General features: G+C 47.7%; 1 protein-coding gene across 2 annotated transcripts in view; it reads left to right on the forward strand.

The window, feature by feature from the left end:
• Window positions 1-15,026, forward strand: part of LOC120392477 (E3 ubiquitin-protein ligase TRIM11-like) — a 58,989-nt gene that overhangs the window by 41,832 nt on the left and 2,131 nt on the right. For both annotated transcript variants that reach the window (XM_039517257.1, XM_039517256.1), the window contains 10 exons: window positions 812-1,042; window positions 3,273-3,295; window positions 3,965-4,086; window positions 5,450-5,589; window positions 6,468-6,490; window positions 8,075-8,157; window positions 9,554-9,658; window positions 10,997-11,110; window positions 13,781-13,959; window positions 14,862-14,965. In XM_039517257.1, coding sequence (XP_039373191.1) covers window positions 812-1,042; window positions 3,273-3,295; window positions 3,965-4,086; window positions 5,450-5,589; window positions 6,468-6,490; window positions 8,075-8,157; window positions 9,554-9,658; window positions 10,997-11,110; window positions 13,781-13,959; window positions 14,862-14,965 — 1,124 coding nt within the window. The remainder of the gene's footprint in view (window positions 1-811; window positions 1,043-3,272; window positions 3,296-3,964; window positions 4,087-5,449; window positions 5,590-6,467; window positions 6,491-8,074; window positions 8,158-9,553; window positions 9,659-10,996; window positions 11,111-13,780; window positions 13,960-14,861; window positions 14,966-15,026) is intronic.

The raw sequence follows: 15,026 nt of genomic DNA on the forward strand, positions 1-15,026 counted from the left end.
TCTGTCTGCAAGACAACCCGGCTGGGGCGGGAGCGGTGGCCTGCTCCCCACCCGGGCCTGGCTGCTGGGGACAGGGGCCGAGTGAGCCGGAGCCTCCCCCCCACCCCTTTGTGGCTAGCCCAGCCGCCCTCACCCGGCATGAGGAATGGCTCCATCCTGCCCCCTCAGCTCCCTGCCTGGCCCCTGTATAATACAGCTACATAATAGTTAAATAATATTAAAATCAAAAGTAAATGCTTCAAACCGACACTGTCAAAACGCAGTTTTTCAGAATGTTTGTTTCATAGGAAATTTTGAAATTTTGGGTTTTCGTTCCCATTCAGAATGAATTTTTTTAAAATGTCAGAATTTCCCATGGAATGGAAGCTACGGTTCCCAGCTAGCTCTACGAAATATGGATTTAGGAGCCTAATTTTAGGTTCTTACTTTGAAAATCCTGGGACTGGGGATTTGAGGCCAGAGTACAGGTAAACATTTTCAAAAGCATCTTTAGTGGAAGATGGGGGCCTAATTGTTCAGTGCTTTTCGGATTCCCTCTCCTTTGGATCTAGGCTCCCTAGAAAAATCGCACAGGTAGGCACCTTATGCTGAAAATTGTGTTTAGACCCCTCCAGGTGAGACTGGCTCCAGTTTGATGTGTAAGGACCATAGGGCTGTGCAGATGTACCCCCGCCGAGAATCTGCTTCTCCCCCTCCCGCCCAAAGTTCTGCCCTGTGTTAACAGGGCTCAATCTCTCACAGCTGAAATGCAGTTCCTACTGGGAATCCTGTTTCACTTTGTCACTGCCCTGTTTATATCTGTTCATGACAGAAACAGCTAGAATGCCAGAAGCAGGAGAGTTTGTCTGAAATCAAGCAAGTGCGCCAGGTTTTGAAGCAGAGAGAGCAGCTCCTGCGTGACCCCCTGGAAGGCATGATACAGGACCTTGGGAAGACGAGGAATAAAAGTACCAACAGACGTTCTGAGGGGCTATTACATCTCGATAACCTGATAGCTGAGATAAATCAGAAGTGCCAGCAGCCAGCGATTGAGCTGTTCAAGGTAAGACCTGTCAAAAAAGTTTCCAATTGTCCATGGGATTTAGGCTCCTAAGTACTTAAATCACTTTAGAAAATGAGATTTAGGTTCCTAACTCAGTTGGGAGTTGCAGTGCTGACCCTAGCAGTGCCTGAACACCTTTTAAAAATCTGGGCCTCAATTAATATTAGGACCCCAGTGTGCCAGGTGCTGCCCAGACACACAGGGAGAGACAGTCCCTGCCCCAGCGGAGATCAGGGCCCCGTTGTGCCGGGTGCTGCCCAGACACAGACAGTCCCTGCCCGAAGATCTTACAGTGTAACTAGTAAAGGTCAGGTTTCAGAGTAGCAGCCGTGTTAGTCTGTATCTGCAAAGAGAACAGGAGTACTTGTGGCACCTTAAAGACTAACAAATTTATTTTAGCATGAGCTTTTGTGAGCTATAGCTCACTTCTTCGGATGCATAGAATGGAACACACAGACAGGAGACATTTATACATACAGAGAACATGAAAAGGTGGAAGTATGCATAACAACAGGAAAAGTCTAATCAATTGAGATGAGCTATCATCCGCAGGAGGGAAAAAAACTTTTTGAAGTGATAAGTAAGATGGCCCATAGAAGGTGTGAGGAGAACTTAACATAGGGAAATAGATTCAATTAGTGTAATGACCCAACCATTCCCTAAACAATGGGCCATCTTACTTATCACTTCAAAAAGTTTTTTTCCCTCCTGCGGATGATAGCTCATCTCAATTGATTAGACTTTTCCTGTTGGTATGCATACTTCCACCTTTTCATGTTCTCTGTATGTATAAATGTCTCCTGTCTGTGTGTTCCATTCTATGCATCCGAAGAAGTGAGCTATAGCTCACGAAAGCTCATGCTAAAATAAATTTGTTAGTCTTTAAGGTGCCACAAGTACTCCTGTTCTTTTTTTTTAGTAAAGGTCAGGTGCACGGGATCGTTGAGGGAGTAAAATGTACAGAAGTTTGCAGACCTACCCAATGACCTGAAGTATGTAGTCCTTTGATTTCAGTGCAGCACAACTATTTACACTGCATCTGAATTTGGCCCTTTGTGTATCATATACAGAACAAATGTGTCTGAAGTGTTCAGGTGCCATCGTATTCAGTGCAGCATAAAACTTTGCTGGATATTTATATATTGCACCAAATTCTGCCTGCCCCCCCCCCCCCACCCCCACACAGCAAATCTGATTCTGTCCAACTGTCTTGCACACTTGAGCTGGTTGATTCCATACTGCATTCACACACACAGATACACTTCCTGCTGTTATAATTGTCTCTCTGTGAGCTTCACTGGCTCCCTTCCCTATCTCATCTGTTAAAATGATCAGCAATGAAACAGTTAATGCGGACATCAAATTGTAATCACTAGGCTTCAGGGTCAACAACCAGTGAGATTAAAGAAGGGAGTTCTTCCCCTCAGAGCTATTGTTTCAGGCTCTTTGTAGCTCTCACTGCATTGGTCACACTTTTATCACCTTTACAACTTTTTTTTTTTTTTTTTTTGCATTCACGAAGGCTGTAAACATATATATTTTTCTTACTGCAGAATCTCAGCCTTGATTAGTATCTGCATAGGTCATGCAGGCCCCATTACCATGTCAAGCAGCCCAGATATTTGACAGCCCTTCTGTAATCTGAGACGGACAGATTGAGACAGACCGTTTAGATAAATGGTAGAGATGGCTGAATTTAAAAAAAGGGGGAAAGAGGAGTGGAATCATAATTTCCTCCTGATTTTTCCTTTTTTTTTAAATTTTTTAAATTCAAATGTCAAATTTATTTCTCACCTGCTCCATGGTTGGTCAAACAAGATTGGGGGGGGGGGGAGAAATCTGCAAAACAATTCAATCAAAAATTTCCCATGTCATCCAAAGGTCAAAATCTTACAAAAAATTTCAAATAGCTCTGACATAAACAGTAATAATATGAACACCTGGCTGTTATCTAGAGCTTTTCATCAGTACATCTCGAAGCACTTTCCAAAGGAAGGTCAATATCACTATCCCTATTTTACATCTGGGGAGGGGAAGTGACATGCCCAAGGTCACCCAGCAGGGCACTGGCAGAGCTGGGAAGAGAACAGAGCCACGCATGAAGTTTCCAAACATACCCAACTTCCTGTAGGAATCAAAAATAAAGGCAAAGTGAATCCCCTGCCTAGGAGGGATTTCAGGTTTGTGGCTGATGAGCTGAGTTTCTTTTTGTTTGCTTTTCCCGTTCTAGGACATTGACAGCACCTTAAGCAGGTATGTGTCTCCTTAGTCAGCCTCGTGCTTCATCACACTGGGGAAGGCTGGAGAGCCCAGCTGGGAATGTATAATGCCCCCTCCCACCTCATCCTCCTCGTGGCTAAGAGGATGGAACAGGGAAAGCATCCCAGGAACGTGGGAATTACCAGAGCAGATCAGACCAAGGGCCCATCTAGCCCGGTATCCCGTCTCTGATAGTGGCCAGGGCCAGCTACTTCACAGAGAGATGCGGGTTCTCCCCCTAGTGGCCAGTTATGGGATAACCTGCCCTAGAGGGAGTTCCCTCCCTAACCCCCATGGCTAGACATTGGTTTGTCCTCCAAAGCCGGAATCCTAGGAATGAAGATGCTGCTTATTGTGGCTTGAATACTAGTCTTATGATACGGGACAACAGGGGTGAACAGTCTGCTCAATAGCGATCATCGTCTTGAGCATCTAGTGGCCCTGAACTGAGGACAGGAGGCCCAGGCAGGGGCTGAGCGGGGGCAGGTGAGGAATCCTCATGTTCTTTTTAATTCCCAAGTTTACATTGTTCTCTGTTCTAAATAACACACCGGGCCAGCATGCTCAGAGCTTGCGCTCGCCCCCGTGTCCTGTCTTCCCGCTGAGTGGATTCAGCGGTTAGGAAGGCGCATTCTGACAGGCACCTCGTTCTGTCGGCGTTAGGTGTGAGCAGGTGAACGGTGAGGAGGAGGCGCCTGTTGATTCTTTGACTGAAGTGGAGAGCAGGGTGCAGGCTCTCTCGGAAAGCCAGACAGTTCTACGTGATCTGCTGGAGAATTTCAGAGGTAAAGTTGTAACACTAATGTTACTGCTTCTACTAATAACTGTTAATAAAAGGTAAGTATTCCCGCAGGGTCTTTGAATTTTAAAATATTTGCGAGGGTGGTTCCCAGTAGGGATCACTGAGAGTTTGATTCCCAGTCACGCTCAAGCCTTGGTATGAAACTTAAAGCGGCCTTCAGTGGGGTAGAAATGGCCCTCTGAGAATCCCCCGCCAACGTGGAGCTGGTATACGGGCTTTAGCCGGCACTGCTCCCAGCCTCCAGAGCAGGGGGCAGATCAGGGGTGTGGCCAGGATGTCCTCTGGCTATTCTCTGCTGCCCAGAGGCCATGGGAGCAGACCATAGCCTAGAGCAGTGGTTCTCAACCAGGGGTACGCAGAGGTCTTCCAGGGGGTACATCAACTCATTTAGATTTTTGCCTAGTTTTATAACAGGCTGCGTAAAGAGTGCTAGTGAAGTCAGTACAAACTAACATTTCATGCAGCCCTGGGGCTGCTCTAGTTACACCCATGCGTGTATGTTGGAATTATTATTATTTATTAATACAGGGTATCACCTATGCGCCAATTTAGCCATAAATCCCTTTATTAAATCTAAAGACCCAGTGGTATTTATACAGCTGCTCCAAATGTGCCGTAAATGCCGAAGCAGTAACCACACCCCTATAGTATCCTGCAGTTATAAGTATGGAGCAGGTACTTGCACAGGACTAGAGCTGACGTCCTTAACCCCATGTTGGCCGGCTCCAACAGTGGCCCGCAGGTACTAGCAGTGAATCCTCTAAGAGCTTTTATACCTTTTTTTACTGGTGACTCTTTTTAATTATTTTCGTTGTTTAAACTAGTTAGAACCACTCCTGATAACTGGGGCCTCTTCTCCAAAGACTTTTCCTCCTCCCTTATCAGTTACCTTCCAGGTCCAATGTTTCCAACTCAGCCACATTCTTTCAAGGCCTCCCCACCGCTGCTAACAGGACCTGCACTTCACACAAACTGCAAAGCATGTGTTTGCCTTAGCCAAGCTATTGTAACCCTTTATATGCCGATCTAATCCTACAGTGGGCAGCCCCTGCGTGAACCCAGAATACAGGAAGGGCAAAGACAGCTTAATGCTCGGCCCCCTGTTCGCCCCCAGGCACAGGAACAGAGTAACTGGCCCTCGGGAGCCGATGTTAACAATATTCTACCACAGCAGTGAACTGGGCTGGAACTCTTCCTTATTGATTATATAACATTTAGATTCTGTTCGCGCCTGGAGGCCAAGCAGGTCAGGGACCCTTTGTGTCAAGGACAGGCCCTGCTCCAGAAAGCTCACTGTTAACTGGTGCACAACTATGGTTCTGATTCTCAGTCTCTTTTTTCCCCAGTGGAATTGGCTCCAGAATTGGGTCCTCTTGAAAACATTTCCTCTGAGGTTCAGGGACAAGTGAGTGGTGAAGACCCGACGGAGGATGTGCCTGACAGCCCTAAACAAGAGGACACTTCTGTTTGCCTGCTGGATTGGGAGGTATTGTATTCTGTGGCCGTTCGGGGAGCTGGGTGCCAGGAATGGGCTTTAGTGGTCGGCAGAGTGGATTGAAGTCAGTGGCGTTACAATGATCTACACCAGCCGAGGATCTGCCCTTTGAGTCCACTAGGGACGTCACCAGTGTAAATCAATTTTGTGGGAGGTGATAAGATACTTCATGTGGCCCTTAGAAATGTTAGCGTAAGGTTGAGTGAAAGTCAGTATTTCTGTTTGATAGTTCCACATTTGTTTTCCTCTTGAATCGAGACAGTCAAAATATCGAATTTTTTTTCACCAAATGGAAAGTTCTGAAAAATTTTGATTTGGAAATCTCCAAACGTTTCGCGTCAGTTTTGACATTAAATTGCATCTGCCTTTGACTGCAGTGCCTCATGGGAACTGTAGTTTGGGTGTTTCATGCCCCCATTCTCCCTTATGGGCCTGATCCTCTTTTTGGACTACGTCTCATGATGCACCATGTGGCTCAGTCAGAGGGGGGAGTGCAGTGCCTCATGGGAGATGTAGTCCAACCAAGGTGCCTGGCCCATAGGTGAGAACATGGGCATGAGGCAACTGAACTACAGCTCCCATAAGGAATCAAAGCATGGTAGGAAGATGCAGTTCAATGTCAAACTGACTCAAAATAAAATGTTTTGATTCAATTCACCAAACAGAAGTGGTTCAAGTTGGGTCAAACCAACCCAAAACAAAATATTTCATTGTGATTTCCCAATAGAAAATTGAAATATAATGTAGATAGAAAATTCCCAACCAGAGGTACCAAACAATGTATAATTTCCTATAACAATTGACCTGGGAATAGAGATGCAGATCACAAGGGGATCTCCATAGAGTGACTTGTTTTCTTTCCCTTCTAGGATGACAAACTCAACTCAGACAGGTAAGTGTCTTCTCCTCTCTGTCACACACATACTTCACTACAGGGTGGATCCAATGCTCTTGAAATCAACATGAGTCCTTCCATTGACACCAGTGAGCTGTGGGTGAGCCCTACGTTGGAAAGAGGTGTTAGGAATTGATTGAGGATAGGACTGCTCCAGCACACAGTGGCTAAGAGGGTCAATCCATAGGGTCTTCCAACCTCTAATTCCTATATAAATCATAGCTCATCCATCCTTCCTCTACCAAACCTAGACAATTCAGGATCATTCCCTACAGTCTGTGCTCAAGGGCTTTGTCCAATTGGACTTCTGTAATGGGGCTCCGATCCCTTGTCCCGGAGAGATGATTCCTCACCAATGTGCCAAGAATTCCCATCTCACCACACACGCTTTCCTGTTACTTGTATACTCTCTCCTACTCTTAAACAATACTTTTATGCCATAGAATCATAGAACTGGAAGGGACCTTGAGAGGTCGTCTAGTCCAGTCCCTTGCACTCAAGACAAGACTAAGGATTATCTAGACCATCCCTGACAGATATTTGTCCAACCTGCTTTTACAAATCCCCAATGATGGAGTTTCCACAACCTGCCTAGGCAATTTATTCCAGTGTTTAACAACCCGGACAGTTAGGAAGTTTTTCCTAATGTCCAACCTAAACCTCCCTTGCTGCAATTTAAGCCCATTACTTCTTGTCCTATCATGAGAGGTTAAGAAAAACTATTTTATTCCTCCTTGTAACAACCTTTTATATACTTGAAAACTTTTATCATATCCCCTCTCAATCTTCTCTTCTGCAGGCTAAACAAACCCAATTTTTTCAATCTTCCCTCATAGGTCATGTTTTCTAGACTTTTTAAATCATTTTTGTTGCTCTTCTCTGGACTTTCTCCAATTTGTCCACATCTTTCCTGAAATGTGGCACCCAGAACTGGATGCAATACTCCAGTTGAGGCCTAATCAGCACAGAGTAGAGCGGAAGAATTACTTCTTGTGTCTTGCTTACAATAATCCTGCTAATACATCCCGGAATGATGTGATTCTGCAGTATATTATAAATAAAATGCAAAATTTCAATCATTCCCATAGACAATTTTGACAAAATCAACAGTCCCGTGAAATACTTTGATTTTGTTGAATCAGCATTTTCCAATTGTTCAGTTGGAAAACTTTTGACCAATTCTACTTATGTCCCTTCCCTGCACTGCTGAGTCTTGCTGGATGCACAACTGGCCGTAACCTTTTGGAGTGAACAGTTTTTCAGCATCCCACATACTTCGGTTGACTGCACGAAACAACGTAGATCTAGTTGAAAAATGGGGTAAAAATTGTGTGTGGCAGGGGATTGCTCTGGGACTTTTTTTTGTCAACATTCCAAGCAAAGTTTTCATCAAGACTTTAAAATATTTTGACCAGCTCTAAATTTAATCAAAAATTGGGAGGAAAACAACAAATTTCATCAATTCTCCCCTGACCTCCCCCCCCCACACGCACACTTTATTGTCAAAATTTGAATTCTCAACCAGCTGTCACAGAATAAGAAATAACAGGAATGTATCTATGTATTGTTTTTTCTCTACAGCTGTCAGAAGCAAGAAGCTGTCCCTACTGAGAGACAGAATAATGTAACTGACTTCATAAATGTTGAGCCAGAGGGAGACGTAGGTAAAGGATGATCTTTGGGGTATTTTGGTACTAAATTGTTATGCTGAAAGCTGCTAGTGGTTCCCATCAAGTGAGTCTTTGATCCAAAGACCATCACAGACCTTGTTTAAGACGGTGGATTAGCCAAGCACCTTCCTTCAGGCTCAACAAAAGGAGCAATCAAGTCCCTTTATGAAGTGAAGAGAGATGCAGATAATTGTAGCATTGTCCATGGGATTAGGCACCTGGCCCTGCACAGCTCAACTGTGTGGGCTGAGGGCTTCCCTGTTTGCAAACACAGGGACTAGCAAGCATATCGGTTGCAGCCTGGGTGTGCTGGAAGCAGGAAACTTGGAGAAGTGAGAGTGACCCTGAGAGGGAGCAGAGAGACAGAGCTTTCTGGGCACTGAGCTTGCTGGAGGGGCAGACATGGGGATTTCTGAGCAAGGAGAAGGCCTGCTGCTGTTTGTTGCTACAGTGTTTGGGGAGACAGGACTGTGGCAGCCTTCTTTGTAAACAGACAAGATTAATTATCTCCAGCTTTTATCCAGGGCTGTACAAAGGAGGTCACGATCATTATATGATTTTATAGATGGGGGAAACTGAGGAACAGAGTTTTGAAGTGACTTGTCCAAGGTCACCTGACAAGCCAGTATAGGGTGATCAGACGTTCCAATTTTATTGGGAGTGTCCCAATATTGGGGGCTTTGTTTCCTATGGGTACATCTACACTGCGAAGTTGTCGACAAAACTTATGTCTTTCACGGGTACTTAAAGCCCCTCCGCAAAAGACAAAAGTTTTGCAGACGTAAGTGGCAGTGTGAACGCAGCTTTGTCGGCAAGAGCGCTCTCCTGCCAACAAAGCTAACGCCGCTCATGGGGCTGGAAGTATTTTGTCGTCAAAAGTGACGACAAAGAGCGTTTACACGCGCTGACTTTTAGCGACAGGGCTGTGTCAACACAGCCGTGTTGTCTACACCACGCAGCTTTTAGCAAGCCCTATTACCCTTCACGCCCCATCCCAATTTTACACTCTTGCTATCTAGTCACCCTAGGCCGGTAACAGCTCCAAGAATTGACCCTAGGTGGTGGTCGAGGGCGCTCTCCGATAAGCCACACTGATTGCTCCATAGTGCATCTGACTTGTATCATTGATTTCTCCTCCTAATGGAAACATCATTCCAACCCCACGAATATTGGTACATCGCTCAGGCCAAAGGAGCCACCATATTTACTGATGTCGAATAAGACATTTCAGAGGTATAAGGACTAAGGAGAGCGCAATTACCCGTTTAGTTCAGTACCTCCTTCCCCCTAGGCAGGGCCTATCACCTCCCACTCTTCACTAACAGCTGGGTCAGGGAGGCTGATCTGTGCACAAATAGCTAAATACTTGTTTTACAAATGTTTGTTTTAGATGCTGAATATTTAGTGTCTGAGCCTGTTCCAGACATTTCATTCATGAGTGGGGGTGGTACCTTAAATCTGCTTGACAAGAAACGGGTGGGACATCGTGGTCCAGGTAAGCCCTTTTCTTCTGTATATTTCAGTTTTATTTTGTATTGTAATTGCTCCCCCACACAAGTCAGCAGTGGGTCTTGAACTTGGGATCTTCAGCACTAAGGCCCCTGTCCTGCAAAGCTCTCGCGCACATGCGTAACATTAGCCTTGGCAGAATCTGATTTTTGTTTTTTTTATGATTGTGACGGATGATATCGATGTTTGTTTTTAAGCATTTTTTAAATTTTAATCCATTTTTAAATTTCCGTGTTGTGGGAAACGATGGGGCAGTCAGACACTTAGTGAATGGAGCTGTTGAGACCAGAGGCGACACGTAACTGTTGATAGTGTGTGGTGGGGGCGCAATTTAAAAGCTGGGGGTCACATGACCACCCCACACGTTGCCTCTTTTGCCCTTTACATGCTTCCCTCCTCGCTGCCCCCTCCTTGAGCCCCTCTACTTGTCCATATCCCCCCAGGGCGGCACGCCCACTCCCCGCGCTGTGCAGCGATCCAGCCGTTGCGGGGAGTGCTTAGCACACCTGCAGCCTGGCCAGTGGGCTCCTTCCTCCCCCGCTGCCTCTGGCCGGGCCAGCGCCCTGGGAGAGCCCAAGACCCTCCTGCATGGAGCAGCCCAGCCCTGTGTGTGCCAAAGCTGATCCAGCAGCTGACACTCTAGGCCAGGCTTCAGCAGGTGTGTGTGTGTCCGTCCATCCCCCCCAGCACTGCTCCTACTCTGCTGGCTCCGCATCTTCACCTCTTAGTTGTAAGCGGGGGGAGTGTGGATAGGCAGCCTAGATGTGCCGACATTTAAGATACAGTGCAGTCCTCCTATAGGCTCTGCAAACTTCCACCCCTGAAGATCTGGGAGGAGGGTCATGCCTGCCCATGGCACTCATGAAAATCCTGAGTGGGTTAAAGACCCCTGAGCCCACAGAAGGTCGAAATGGGTGGGGAGTGGTCAGAGCCCTGCCTCTGCGAGGGGAGAGGGGAGACTGTCCCAATTTCAAAGCAGGGTTACTTCTAGAAACGGGTCAGGCTTCGTGGTGGTGGTGGTGTCTTAACTTTACAAAGCTGGTTTGTCCATCTCTTCTTCTGCTTCAGGGCTAAAGGCAGCTTCTAACTAATGGTCAGGAGGGAATTGTCCCTGGGGGCACATTGTTGTCTCAGATCTCCTACCGCGGGGTCTTGCTTTTTCCTCTGGAGCAGCTGGTGTCGGCCGTGGTCAGAGATAGGACACCAGGCGAGATGGACCTGATAGTCTGATCCATCTGGCAGTTCCTATGTTCCTATCCCCAGTGACCCACCCTCACCTCTAGAGCAGCCCAGTGAGTATTGGTGGCTTGTTTTTCTTTTTTAGGTCACTGGTTTGACTCCAAGCTCAGGAGACGTGGTGCATGGAAGATCGTAGCTGCTGTCGTAGCTTCAGTTCTTCTACTTGCAGTTCTCCTTACCGCGGTGATTGCTTGGTCGGGTGAGTGTGTAACCCAGCTCTGCGTTTTCCATTCCTCTCTGGCTTCACACACATCAGCTGCAGTTACAACGCCACAGCCTCGCTGCGGGGCCTCCTGCTCCTTCTATTGCCACTCCAGCCAGAACAGAGCCTCCGAGGGTTAAACGTGCACAGTCAGAGCAATATAGAGACCACTGGTCTGACCAGTCTGTGCCCCGCCTCTGAAGTTCTCCTCTTGCATCTTATGTTTACAGCCAGGCAACAGTGACACCTAGCGATTGATTATCTAAACTGCATGCCTCTCAAAGCAGGGCTGTCAAACTCTTTGGCAGAAGAGAGCCAAATGCCATTTTTAATTATGGTCTGTAACTGGTCTCCCAGTGATGTCCGTGGTAGGTCTGAATGCGATCGAGGTGGAATCTGGCCTTTTTGTACTAACTAAGCGCTTGATTATTCTCATGCTGTATCGCTAAGTCAGTCACTTACTGACACATTCAGCAGCACTGAGTGGGGGAACTTGCTTTTCTCTGGTTTCAGAGCAGGAGCCGTGTTAGTCTGTATCCGCAAAAAGAACAGGGGTCCTTGTGGCACCTTAGAGACTAACACATTTATTTGGGCAGAAGCTTTCGTGGGCTAAAACCCACTTCATCAGATGCTGGAGCCACAAAAGCTTCTGCCCAAATAAATGTGTTAGTCTCTAAGGTGCCACAAGGACCCCTGTTCTTTTTTTGCTTTTCTCTGGGACCCTGTTGCTGTTCCTGCTCTTTGTTGCTTTTCCTCTCCCATCCTCTTTTCTGTTTCCCTTCCTCTTCCCTGTTGTTTTTCTGCTCCTTTCCCCTCTGCATTTCCTTCCCTGCAGCAGTTCAGATCAAAAGAACCCAGGGGTGGTTCTTCGAGCGCTGTCCCTGTGGGTGCTCCACTCCCAGGTGACGGTGCGTCCCGGCGCTGTTGATTGGAAATCTTCGGTAGCAATGCCTGGTCAGGACGCACGTGCTCAGCTGCTGTCTCGTGGTCTCATTAGAGTCTGTCTGGGAGTGCGGTTCCCATACCCCCCACCCCTCAGTTCCTTCTCTACCGTCCTCGGCTGAAGACAGGACTCGGGGCAGTGCTGATCCTCTTCCCTGGTCTCTGAAGGAAACGAGTACAAAGACATAGAATTAGAAATAGTTGTTGCACTATTAGAGCCTCACTCCCACACAGCAGATTCCTCGCTATCATACACACGCTCTCTGTTCGTCCCGGGATACAGGCAAGAATTTGCCTACAGCTCCTTGGCCACATGGCAGCCACCACCTTCGTGGTCAAGTACGCCAGGCTGCACATGAGATGTCGTCAGGGCTGGCTCAACTCCAACAACAAACCCAGCAGACACAGCTTCTGCATGACGCTAACTCCTCCAGCAAATGTTCTAGCTTCCCTACAATGGTGGACACGACCAGAGAACCTCTGCATAGGCGTTCCCTTCCAGCAACGCTCCCCGATGCTCATGCTCACCACGGACACTTCCCTGATCAGTTGGGGAGCACATCTGGGGGGACACACGGCACAAGGCTGCTGGTCCGTGCCTGAGACGCGTCTGCACATAAATCTCCTAGAGCTCAGAGCAGTAAGACAAGCCTGCCTTCACTTTCTCCCCATCATAAAGAACAAATCTATCCGGGTCCTAACGGACAATACAGCATGTATGTTCTACATCAACAACGGGGGAGCACAATTACACTCCTTATGCATGGAGGCCATCCGGTTATGGAATTGGTGCATACAACACCACATAGAAATTACCGCTTCATACCTACCCAGATGTCACAACACTACCGCCGACACTCTCAGCTGACACTTCTCCAAAGAATATGAATGGGAATTACATCCCATGATACTACAACAGCTCTTCTCCCACCGGGGCACCTCATCGATAGACCTCTTTGCAATTCTGGGTTGTGGCAAATGCCACCTATTTTACTCCAGAGCGGGACTTGGGACTGCATCCCTAGGAGACGTGCTCCTCATCCTGTGGAACAACTCTCTCATGTTCACCTTTCCACCGATCCCTCTGATACACGGGGTCCTGTGCAAGATCAGAGACAAGGCCTGGGTCATACTTATTGCCCCGGCTTGGCCGAGACAGACATGGCATCCTTACCTGCTCTGCATGTCCATCCGTTCTCCACGGACTCTCCCCAACAGACCAGATCTGCTTTCTCAGGACAACGGCCGGCTTCTTCACCCGCAGCTCCAGAAACTCCACCTGACAGCTTGGTTCCTTCATGCTTCCAGAACCACGAACTAGCCTGTTCTGAGCCAGTCCGGTATGTCCTGCTGCATAGTAGAAAAGACTCCACCCATAAGACTTGCCTGCAAAAGTGGAAACGCTTCTCCATGTGGTGCTCCCATAAACACTTGACACTCCATACCGGGACAGGTCGTGTGAATAAATCTGGTAGATGGGCATTTTCGCTGTACAGTCCAGGGGGTTCTGTCACACGACCTGATTTCAGAGTGGGAGCTTGACTTTGATTTGGGGCTTGTTTCTCTCCATAAATCTCACCCTGTTTTATTGCTGATGCTTTTAGTCCCTCGCAGCAGCCAGCAGACGTTCTGGAGCCTGTGTCTGAAGGGTTCTTGCCCTCTGATTCCCAGCGGATACAGAGGTGGGGTGGGAGAAAGATGCTCTTACCGCTTTTTACTTTTCAGCGTCAAAGGCCAGTGTGACTCCTCCCGACAGCCCTGCCACCTGCTGCCCTGAAGAGTGGATCGGGTACCAAGGAAAATGTTACCTTTTCTCTGAGGATGAAGCAAACTGGACCTCGAGCCAACTTTTCTGCTCTTCCCACGGTGCCTCCTTGGCTTGGCTAGACACCCGTCAGGAAAAGGTGATGAAATAAAAAAATGATTTTCAGTACAAATTAAAGTTGTCTCAGCCCAGGAGGAAAAAGAGTAAAACCCCTTTGAATGAGGCAGCTGCTAACGTCCAAAACAGGGTGAAGCCATTTCTGAATGCAAAATAAAAATTATACTTATTTGCTCTGTAGCAGTGAGACTCAACTCAGATCAGGGCCCTGTTGTGCCGGGCGCTGCCCAGACACACAGGGAGAGACGGGCCCTGCCCCCGCTGAGATCAGGGCCCCGTTGTGCCGGGCGCTGCACAGACAGACAGGGAGAGATAGTCCCTATGGTGGTGAGCTACACTCTAAATATTCACAACAGACAGAGGAGATTATTATCCCCATTTTACAGATGAGGAACTGAGGGAATATGGGCAGGCTCTTTGAAAGGGCTCAGGGTTGGCCTTATCTATACAGGGGGAGAATATCGGGCACTAGAATAGTCTAGCGGGTAAAGGAAGAGGAAGACCCAGAGGTGTTGAAATTAGATAAATTCAACCTGGAAGTAAGGCACGACTGTTTGTCAGTGGTTAATTACCCCTGGGAGCAGCTTCCAGAGGGAGGTCGTGGATTCTGCGTCACGTGCAGTCTTTACATCACGTGTGGGTGAGTTTCTGACTGGCTGAGCTAGAGTGTGTCAGAAGTTAGGGGCTGGATGCAGGAGTCGCTGGGTCACTCCTCTGGTCCTTGTTGTGCAGGAGGTCAGGCTGGGTCATCTGATGGTCCCTTTCGGATCTAGGGTCTGAGTTCTCTGTGATGCTGAGGCCCTGTCACACTGCCCTGCCTTAGCATCAGGGAGAATCAGGCCCTGTGACTCTGGGGAGGGAGGGAAGGATGAGTCCCAGAGGGTCGGTTCATAGTGTCTGTTTCCCCTTTACATTCTTTAACAGGATTTCTTGATGCGACACAAGGGCTACCTTGATCCCTGGATCAGCCTCAGGCGGGAACCGGGCCAGCCCTGGAAGTGGCCCAATGGCTCAGTATTCAACCACCCGTGAGTCACTTTCTTTCTCTTCATTCCCGTGGGTCACAGGCAGCTGTGGTGGGGGCTCCCG

Source organism: Mauremys reevesii, unplaced genomic scaffold (genome assembly GCF_016161935.1).
Source record: "Mauremys reevesii isolate NIE-2019 unplaced genomic scaffold, ASM1616193v1 Contig1, whole genome shotgun sequence".
Classification (NCBI taxonomy): Eukaryota; Metazoa; Chordata; order Testudines; family Geoemydidae; genus Mauremys; species Mauremys reevesii.